The sequence below is a fragment of the Pundamilia nyererei genome, unplaced genomic scaffold (genome assembly GCF_000239375.1).
Source record: "Pundamilia nyererei isolate P.nyererei 1_Seehausen unplaced genomic scaffold, PunNye1.0 scaffold00306, whole genome shotgun sequence".
NCBI lineage: Eukaryota > Metazoa > Chordata > Actinopteri > Cichliformes > Cichlidae > Pundamilia > Pundamilia nyererei.
In genome coordinates this window covers 567,799-578,700 of record NW_005187707.1, presented here as the reverse complement: position 1 = coordinate 578,700, position 10,902 = coordinate 567,799, and the positions used below count along the sequence as shown (strand labels likewise).

At 39.4% G+C, this 10,902-nt stretch overlaps 1 protein-coding gene across 3 annotated transcripts in view; it reads right to left on the bottom strand.

Annotated features, from left to right (window-relative positions):
- Nucleotides 1–3,265: 3,265 nt before the first annotated feature.
- Nucleotides 3,266–10,902, bottom strand: part of pam (peptidylglycine alpha-amidating monooxygenase) — a 51,066-nt gene continuing 43,429 nt past the window's right edge. For all 3 annotated transcript variants that reach the window (XM_013915454.1, XM_013915455.1, XM_005751326.1), the window contains exons 23-25: nucleotides 6,267–6,506; nucleotides 5,990–6,049; nucleotides 3,266–5,283 (exon numbers count right to left, since the gene is read on the bottom strand). In XM_013915454.1, the coding sequence (XP_013770908.1) occupies nucleotides 5,105–5,283; nucleotides 5,990–6,049; nucleotides 6,267–6,506 (479 nt within the window). In that variant the 3' untranslated portion in view covers nucleotides 3,266–5,104. The remainder of the gene's footprint in view (nucleotides 5,284–5,989; nucleotides 6,050–6,266; nucleotides 6,507–10,902) is intronic.

Here is a 10,902-nt window from a genome sequence, read left to right as displayed (position 1 = left end):
ACACAATAACAGCAGCTGTACAAGTATTAACTGGAAATGAAGAATATAGTGACAGCAATTTGCCTGTTTTATTATAGCAGATATGGTCAGAGCTGTCCATTCTGCATCACTGTCATAGCTTTTCTTGCTAATGTACTAGAGAAGTTATTAACAACGTTGTCACACTCCAGCTTTTCTACATCACACATGTTGGATAAGTTGATTAGCCATAGTAAACTGTTATGATGTTCAATCACTGAAATTAGTTTACTTGTTTAATGGTAGCTGTGTTTCCATAGCTCTCAACTTCCCCAGCTCCATTCATTGTTAATGGACTCAACCCCTAGTCATGCTAATGCTCCCACACCCTTAGAGACATAGGAGTGCTGCAGTCTCTTACAAGATTGAAGTGGACAGTGCAAAGTTACAGCAGCAAAAATTAAGAAAAACAATGGAATAGGATACAATAAAAAGAATAACATACTATATGCAATAGAATAAAATACTAAGTTTTCAGGAAAAAAATGCACTTAGCGTTATTGCACATGTGTGGATGTGTGTATTTGGTCAGCGGCGAAGTCTTTGTTGTAGAGTCCGACAGTAGTAGGAAAGAAAGACCTGCAGAATCTCTCCATCCCACATCATGGGTGCCGCAGTCTGCCACTGAAGGAGCTGTTCAGTGCTGTCAGTCTCCTGCATGGGGTGGGAGATGTTGTCCATCAGGGGATGACAGCTTAGCCACCATTCTCCTGTCATTCCCCACCTTCACTGGGTCCAGAGGGGATCCTAGAACAGAGCTTGCCTTCTGGATCAGCCTGTTCAGTCTAAAGGCTGAATCTACACATTAACTGACAGGCAATCAACTTTATGACAGCAATGTTGAGATGAAAGGAGAGAGATCACTTTATTTTGGTATGGTTTAATTTAATATCTATTTTCAGATTTGACACTTTTCCTGAATGAGACGTCAATGAAAAGAATACTAACAGGGACAAAATAGAGCATATTTCTCCCATACTTTCTGTTAGAGAATTATGAATCAATATGGTTGTCACTGTGCAAGATGATTAGATCTTTAGCAAGAATGCTCACCTCTGTTTTCCACACACATACACACACAAACATCACATGATCACATCACATGCTCAGACACACACACACATACACATTACATGCTAACATATCACAGACGCACACGTCACATGTTCACATGTGAGTGTCTTATCTGTCGCATGATTAATGAGATTTTTGTGTAACCGCTGAAGTTAATAAAAGGGTTGCGAGGGAAGGCTGGAGTTGGAGTTGTCTGGGATCAGGTGAAAAACTTGGAGCTCCAAGATCCTGATCAGGCTTCCCTTGCGCAAGTAAAAACCGATCGAGCTCTAATTGTCTTGCTGTGTTCACGGTGATAAGTCTCTGAGCTAGCAAGGCCTGCAGGTGCAGACCTAACACTTTCTAAATTGGCTCCCTGTAATTTCAGAATTGAATTTAAAATAAAATACCTATGCTACAATTGGTGTAGTCTGCTGGGGGCATGGAGTGTTTCTTCATGGGGGGCTCAGGGGATTAGGAAGCTCATCTGTAACCGGAAGGTTGCCCGTTCGATCCCCCTGCTCTCTCCCTGTCCTGGTCATTGTGTCCTTGGGCAAGACACTTTACCCTACCACCTACTGGTGTTGGCCAGAGGGGCCGATGGTGCGCTTCTGTCAGTCTGCCCCAGGGCAGCTGTGGCTACAACTGTAGTTTGCCTCCACCAGTGTGTGAATGTGAGAGTGAATGAATAGTGGAATTGTAAAGCGCTTTGGGTGCCTAGAAAAGCGCTATATAAAAGCAATCCATCATTATTATTCTTCACTCATCTTTTTTACTATGTGTTTATACACCACTCTGCATTTAATCATCAGTTATTATTGATCTCTGGCTCTCGTCCACAGTGTCTTTTATCCTGTCATCACCCTTACTGTTCACTGTATATTCCTGCCTCTCCCTCAGCCTGGTTCTGCCCAAGGTTAGAAAGGAACTTTTCTTTCCACTGTCAACAACTGCTTGGTCAAAAAGCATAGTTTGTTTGTTGGGAGTTTTCTCTCTACCATTGCAAGTTGTTTACCTTACATTATAAAGCCCATTGAGGTGACTGTTGGCATGGTTTGGCACATTATAAATCAAATTAAACTGAACTGAATATCACAGCAAACCAAAAGAGAAAACTACTCATTAGGTAGTTCAAACAACAAAATACATAATAAGAAAGAAAGGTCAGGATAGGTAAAACCAATGCGTATGGTGATTTTGACAATTTAAATTTAAATAAAAACAGGTGGAAACTGCCTAAACTGTGTAGAGAACTACAGTCCCTGAACATCAGACTTTTAACTATGTGGTGTCATTATTTCAACCATCAGCAATACAAAAGCCTGACTCTGTAGGTCTGTTAAATACTCCTGACCTATCACAAACTCAAAACAAAACAAAAAAAATCCCCATAGTGATGTAATTCAGTGTTAAACATTTTCCTGTTCACTTTTTTAAAAAATTTATTTGTCATATCCTAAAGGTTTTCCAAATGTAGTCACTAATTGTGCAAACGCAGTAGTCATTCAGTTTGCATCTCAGTATCTCTTGTATCAGTTTGAACCACATGACAAGTGTTCTGATCCTACAACAACCATGATTTCCACAATGCTTTGCAAACACTTTATTACACAAATAACAGTTACTGAAAATAGTACTCTTGCAGCAGAACCAGTGTGTCACAACTAATATTACAGCATTCACATGTAAAACATGGCACCGTGTTAGGAAATCAAACATTATGATATACTGAGGATAAATACAAAAAGAAGTGGTGCAGACTACATAAAAAAGGAAAAAAGAGTAACTGTAACTAAACCTCAGAATCCTGAACAAACTTGAATATTTTGAATAAACAGAAGTCTTCCTCCACTATCTTTGAGCTTCCAGTATGTGCATGAAGTGTGTTCAGTGAATTTTCCTTAATTAATACACATTAATTTGGACTTCACTTGTTCCGCACTGCTGCCATCAGACTGAATATGTCTTTATTGATTTTTACATATAAATGCTTTTATTGATTAAGTCAGAACACCCAGTTGGTTTAGGCTGCTGGCTAGAACAAGACAAAACAAAACCATATATATTTTGTGTATATATATATTTATAAGCTGGGTTTAGCGTTATTGAAACTTGAGAAGTGGTTCTTCTAAAGCAGGGGTAGGGAACTCCAGGCCTCGAGAGGCCTGCAGGTTTTAGATGTCCTTGATCCAACACAGCTGACTTAAATAGCTAAATTACCTCCTCAACATTTCTTGAAGTTCTCCATAGGCCTGGTAATGACCTAATCATTTGAGTCCGGTGTCGTGACCCAGGGTGAGATCTAAAACCTGCAGGACACCGGCTCTCGAGGACTAACGTTCCCTACCCCTGTTCTAAAGAATGATTAGTGCACAGAGATTCAGGTATATATGAATTTATACACTATAAAATTTTCTGAAGGGAAATAAAATCACTATGATACAAGCTCTACTGGCAGCAATTTTCATCCCATGGTATGTGTTGTTATGGCACGTGATTAAAACAAAAGGCAAGACAGATGCAAAGAGGCACAGAATCATGTGTAAAAAAACAAACAAAACTGATCCAACTTAAGATTAAGTGAAAAATTGAAATGATAATGAAACGGTGTAAAATCATTGTGTTTAAGGGTAGAAGTAACCATATGTCAACCACTAACATGGTGACGATAACAGTGTTTGCGCCGTCCACTACATTTCCTTTTCAATGCAACAAGCACAATGACCAGCAAAAATGGCAGTAAGTAGGTTACCATATAGATAACACAATAACTGAAACTGCAAACAAGATCAGATGTTTTAAATTTGGGAAACTTTCCCAGAGAAAGCAATCTTTTTGAACAAGTAATTTATTAAGTGATATTATCAAATCATAATATAGTGACCAACAGATTGAATAAACTGATTAGAGAGGCTGGCTGTGTGATTGGCTGCAAACTGGACACATTTGAAGCATTGGTTCAGGTTGTCACCATTGTCCATTATGGATAATCCTGAACAATCACTGCACCAGCTACTCTAACAAACAGATTTAGCTCTGCTGCTACAAAAACAGATATAGGAAATCTTTTATATGCCATCTCCCTCTATAACACTATATATGTCTGACCATACATTATTATAATTATAGTTAGTCATTTCAGTGGCTGTAAAAAAAAAGAATTGCCCAAATACAGGATTAAAACATTTTTTTCTCATCAAATCTCATATGCAGTGGGTTTCACCACACAAGCAATTTTTATTCAAGTGAGTGTGATATTTAAATGCATCTTGTGTAGTCTCTGTCTGGTCTTGCGTATTATTACAAACATTTCATCAACTGTTGTTGTGATTTGGTGCTGTATAAATAAAACTGAAAAAAATGAATTGACAATATTTCTCTATTTCACACTTCAAATCAAACAATATCACATGAAATGCCACTTTTGCTAAAAACTTGACAAACAGAAAAATGACAGAATTCATCAGAGTATTTTTTCGCCATGAACAGCAAGAATATAGCTGGCGAGGAAGCCAAGTCCATAATGCCTAGAGTGAGAGCTACATTATGGTGCAGGACAGTTGGAGGCTGATTAATCACCATCAAGATGAATCCTTTGTTAATAAAACAAAGGGAATGCATGTTAAAAAAAAACAAAACAAAAACACTGACTTTGAAGGCGGACAGCAATCTAACATCAGCCTTTAACAGCTAATGGGGAAACGATCTCATTCTTTTAACAGATTTGCATTGTTATTTTAAGGCCAAAACCAACTCCAGATTTTTCAAAAATATTGTTAATAATCTCAGTAAAAGCAGGTTTGATTTGGGGAAATGAAATGAGTGACACTGTGACATGAGTAGATTATGCCAGAAAAGACTGTATGAATACCATAGCTGAATTAAATAAATAACTTATCAAAATATTTTTACATACAATAACACACACACACACACATTGGCAGCTGGTACAACAGTTACACATGTGATGAATAACTACATCAGTGATTTTAGCAGAAGGTTGGTGGAAGGTTTGCAGTTGGCCCCAGAACATCTAAGAGGAGGACTGAGGCGGCGGCAGAGCAGAGTATTCCTCATTTTCAGAGTCACTGCTGTCCTCATCATTTCTCTCTTGGTCACTGCCTTCAGTACTCAGCTGGTCAAAGCCCTGACGACTATAACCCTTATGGGATGGAAAGAAGTTTCCCAGATTCAGACTGCCCACTGCTTTACCTAGTAAAGGTTAAATACCAGAGAGGAGGAAATGAAGATGTCAATATGACGATAAAAATCTACAGATTTAAGAGAAATAATTCTCAACTTAGAATGATGGCTTCAGTTTACACACTGGCAGTGCATTATATTGAGGATATTCATTCATCCCTGTGTAAAGCTATGGTCAATAAGATGATGACGACATAAGAGAGGCTCTATTTTCATTTTCTGAAATGTTTTCTAGCCTGGTCATGCCTTCAACAGACACTAATGAAGATGAATGAACACTGCTTTAGACATAATGTGGTAAAGGAAGGGGCAGAAGGGGGTTAAATGTTAAAAGTTTGTATATATGACTGACATTTTACAATATTTTTCCTTAATAATGGTTTAGTATCAAAACATTTTTTTTAAAGAAGACAAAAGAGAAGAAAGAAGGAAGAGTGATAACCTAAATTTGTGTTGGTTACAAGTAAATGGGTCTTAGCTAAAACAAAGTCAATAAATGATCTTCTCTCATAGCCTGTCGGTACTGCAAAACTGTTGTTTTTTTGTGACAGCTGAACTTTACAGTATGAGCATACTACTGGAAATCCAGCTGAATATATTCGGTAGTTAGTATATCTGACAAATGAAAAAAATACATGAAGTATCTTAAACCTTATATTAAATAAAAACGAAGTCTGGTATTTATTAAATATTTAATGTAATGTAAACAACATACCCCTTATTTTTCCCAAAATGCCTCTCACCGAGCTGGGTTCAGATTTGACCTCATGTTGATCTGCAAATGTTCAACAGTATTACCTTTAATGTTCATTGACTGTTAAGATAACCAAAGACAAGAGAGGAAACAGAGCAGAACAATGTGCACTGACTATAGCAAGAAGACAATGCAGTCAACAGTAGTTAAAATGGCCTAATTTCTATCTCATTTGTTGTTCAATATTAAAAACGAATGGATTTTCTGCACAGACTCCCATGGGTGTTTTCATACATACTTTTTTTCCTCCAGGAAATGAAGACTCCTATGGAGATCACAGCAACCAGAGGAATGAGCAGCAGGGTGGTGATGATGACTGGGAGTACACGCTCTCCTTTGTTAAGCTTAGCTGGACTCTTCCTCTCTTTGTCTGCCTCTAACTGTGGTTGAGTTTTTTGGACCACAGTTTGCTTCTCTTGGATGGCTGCGGTCTTTGAGGTGTCTTGCTTTACCTTAGTTTGGACAACGGCGTCCATTTCTATAGTGAGAGACATATTCTAGTTATCAGTGTTCCTTTTACACCAGTTCTGTAAAGCCTCAAAGATCCCAGCAACCACAACTGATAAGTGTGTGGCTGTAGCTCTGGAGGTAGAGCAGGTCACCTACTGATCAGAAGGTTGGTGGTTCAATCCCAAGCTCCTCCAGTCTGCATGCCAAGTATCCTTGGGCAAGATACTAACCCCAAGTTGCTCTCCGATGCATCCATCGGAGTGTGAATGTGGTTAGACAGCACTCAGTTTGGAGACAGTGCTTGTGAGAATGGGTGTAATTGGGTAAATGTGAGAGAGTAGAAAAGCACTATATAAGAATCAATCCAATAACAAAGGTATTTTTATCACAAGCAATTGTGTCACCAGTCAACTGTGACGACCTTATGATACGGTACTTCCTTTGTGATGCCAGCTGAAGCAAACCTTTGATTCCTAGGTCTAGGCTGCTGGGCGCTTCCGATGACGAGTGTTTCTTATTCACTCATTTGTTTCACTCACAATGTGCTTACTGTTAGGAATAAAATGATTAAGTAAAGCTGTTTTTGTGATTTATATACATTTTGCAATTGTGACCATTAAGAGTTGGCACTCCATGTAATAAGGGTCAAAAGCATCAATTCAGTGCTATGATTGAATTGAATATTAGTTATTATTAATCTCTGGCTTTCTTCCACAGTTTTTCTTTGTTCCTCCTCATTCTTCCTCTCACCACCACGCAGATGGCTGCCTCTCCTCTTCAAAAAAAAGGGAGTTTTTCCTTTCCACTATTGCCAAAGTGCTTGCTCAAAGCGGGTCATCTGATTGCTGGGGTTTTCTCAGTAGGATACAATAATCTATTAACTGGTCTGTCTGATCATTATATGATTTTAACTGTTAGGAAATTGACTAAAAAACAACTGCAGTATTTTAGTACAAACAACCCTGGCCATGTAAAGAGATTTAATCCCAAGTCTGAAACTGTAAAACTTGAACAGGAGTTTGCAAATTGCAATTGGGATCATCTTATAAAAATAGATGATTAAATTTGATAAATTAGCTTTTTCAAAGCAAGCAGATGATTGGTTTGAGTCGTATCTTCTTCAAAAGAGAGCAGAGTGAGGGTTGATAAAGGAAAGTCATCCATGTTGGAAAATAGAATGGGTATTCCTCAAGGATCTGTTCTTGGCCCATTGCTGTTTAGTTTGTTTAGGTGATGACTGGCGTCTTACTACTGGCAACGGCTCTATTCATCAGACTATCCTACCTGGAAGACGGCAGAAACCCATACACAAGCCGAGATAAGAGATGGACACACGACAACTTCCATCTAATGGACATGATACAAGACTAAATCTATCCGTGGATGAAAATTGCCTGATACAGATACGTGCTTAACAGGACCACAGAGAAAGACTGCTACGTGTGCTCACACATAAAGAGCACATCAAAATACCTAACCATATATGGGAAACACGCTGGAACATGTGCACTAATTCTGATCTCTGATCACACCTTCAGAATGACTTGTGTAAACTGCACATCAACATCAACATCCTCATCCAGGAAGGAACGCTCTCAGAATTGCTGTAATGCAACATCGAGTAGCACTGGACATGATCCTGGCTGAGAAAGGGGAATTGTGCGTCTTATTCAACACCGTGTGCTGGACCTTCATACCAGATAATGTACATTCTTTAAACATGGCTTCAGATGCCATAGAGACTGTTGATCGGCGTTGGACTTTTCCTGATTTTATTTTATTTTATTTCATTTCATTTTGTTTTGTTTTATTTTATTTGTTTTATTTTGTTTTGCTTTTCTTTACTTGTATTATACCTTGTTTAAAGGCTGTAATCCCATAGATGATAAGTTTATTACTCACAGCATATGGAGATGTACCCGAACCGATGAAGATCATGAAGTCTTTCTTTTCCTATTTGTAATATGAAGATGAAGTGCAACTAATGATGTAATAACTGTAAATGTGAAAGACAAGTAGTTACTTACTGATGACTAGTACATTTCATTCTCTGTTCAACAGGTGGGAATGTCAAGAGATTTTTGTTTTTACATAATTTGATCAGCTTCATGAAATGTGTTTTTCTTGTTTACTAAGCAATCTAAATGTCTATGTGACTTTTCACCTAATAACTTCTATGATGAACTTATCCAGCTACCAAACCACTTCCTGTTTTTAGAGAACAGATGTAGAAAAGGGAAATAACCCGTTGCTTTGAGTCTGTGCAAAGACCTGACAGGAAACTGCAGGTTTGCAGAGCGTGCTTTTTCAGAAGTGAAGCTATAATCTTAAGTGTGTATGCGCTGATTCTGTTGATTCTGAGTGATGTTGTTATTTTTACACACACACACACACACACACACACACACACACACACACACACACACACACACACACACACACATGTATAAAATAAAGTACGCAGGCAGTTGCGGCGCGCAATTTGCAGGGTGCGTTCGTTGCTGCCCACGCGTGTAAAAACGACTGCAGTGTTTGTGTTTTCTAACTCAGGTGTCTAAGCTGAAGAATTGCAGGGTGATTTAAAGAAATCCCCTATCAAAATGCTTTGCCTGCCAGTTGTCCAAAAGCAGTGCTGGGACTAACACGTTATTAACTTCATCATTATTGTGGTAACGAGCACGGTAACTAGTTATTATACTAAAATCAGGAACGCGTTAGTCGTTACTGGGATTTAGATAGGGTCATTGTTCATTACTTTGTGTGGTGGCTATGCGGAGCTTCCACAGATTCAGTAACATTAGCAAGTGGTGGAGGCCAGCAGGTGGATGAGGGAAAGGGGACGCAGGAGGAGCAGAGACCTGAGGCGGCCACGGGGCCGAGTGTGAACTGAACTTCAGGTAAGAAGTTATGACCTGCAGTCTCTCTGGGTCAGATATAAACCAAGTTTAGGTGGAGTTTATTTTCGTTATGCTGACTTTTTCCGTACGGCGTACTAGCTAGCATGCCGGAGTTTCTATACAGCTCATTTTGTTCATAAGGTTAATTATTAGAGTTGCCGTACCGTAAAAAACAGAATCGTCTCGTATTCAGAGAAAATATTACGCGTTTCGTTTTGAGGTGAAAAGGAGCACGGTTTGTCCCGTACTTTAGCTACAATAAAAAAGACACAAAGCTGGAGCTGCACAGCTGCCTCTTCTCCTCTCATTCTCTCCCCTCCCTCTCCCGTTTCTACTTCAGTCACGAAACTGACCAATGATCAGCTGATCGGCTTTTCTCTCTTGTTTGTTTATCTCCTACTTTGCGCTAGAAAGAGGAAACCAGCGGATGTCGCGCTAAACAACAGCAGCACGTTTAAGCTTGATTTTTTATGCAATTTTTGCAAAGTTATATGTGGAAGGAAACTGTGACCTAGGCCAAGCTGATGGCATAAGATGTAAGTACAGTTCATCCGGTTTCATATGCAAAAAAAAATAAATTGCGCTAGCTCACGTGGTTGCAGTGCTACCGGGATTTAAAAATAGTTACGCAAAATGGAGCATGTCCGCTCCGACTGGCTTTAAAGGGTTAATGTATAAATAGGCTGGCCCCAGAGTGTCTTAATAGATAAACACAAAGACAAGATATAGTAATTGTATTACTAGGAGCATGGTGAACAGCAACTGCAAGATATCATATTGCAGATCTAAATTTGTTCTTTCAGCATTTTCAATAGAGGCTTGCCATCTGTTGAACACACTTCCAACCAGTGATGGGAATAACGGTGTTACAAGTAACGGCGTAACGAGTAATCTAACTAATTACTATTCCTATCGTTACAACGCCGTCACAGTTACTAACAAGAAAATGCAGTCTGTTACTATTTTTCAACAAACAGACGGTTGAAGCTGTGTTCAGCTTACCGCATCTTATATCAGCTGCACGGAAGTAGCTGACTATGCAAGTAATCTGGACGCTACAGCTTTAACCATCTGCGCGCGCTCCCGCGGACGATAATCACGATCACTGTCTAGCACAACACCTGGAACTCAGGGGGCAAAACAATCGCATAAGTGCTCTTGTTTGACTGAGGAAGAATAAAGTAGTCGTGGTAAGCCAATCACATGACCACTTAAAGACAAAGCAAGAAGATGATATATACCAGTTTTTAAATTGTGTTGATAGGCCACGAGTCATGATAAACAATATATACGCGGCGTTTTTTCCTCAATAGTTTCGTCACGTTTACTGTCTAAGGACAGTGCTAGCAAGCACTCTCTTGCTTGCTAGCACTGAGAGTGCTTGCAAGGGCGATCGTGGCTCAAGAGTTGGGAGTTCGCCTTGTAATCGGAAGGTTGCCGGTTCGAGCCCCGGCTCGGACAGTCTCGGTCGTTGTGTCCTTGGGCAAGACACTTCACCCGTTGCCTACTGGTGGTGGTCAGAGGGCC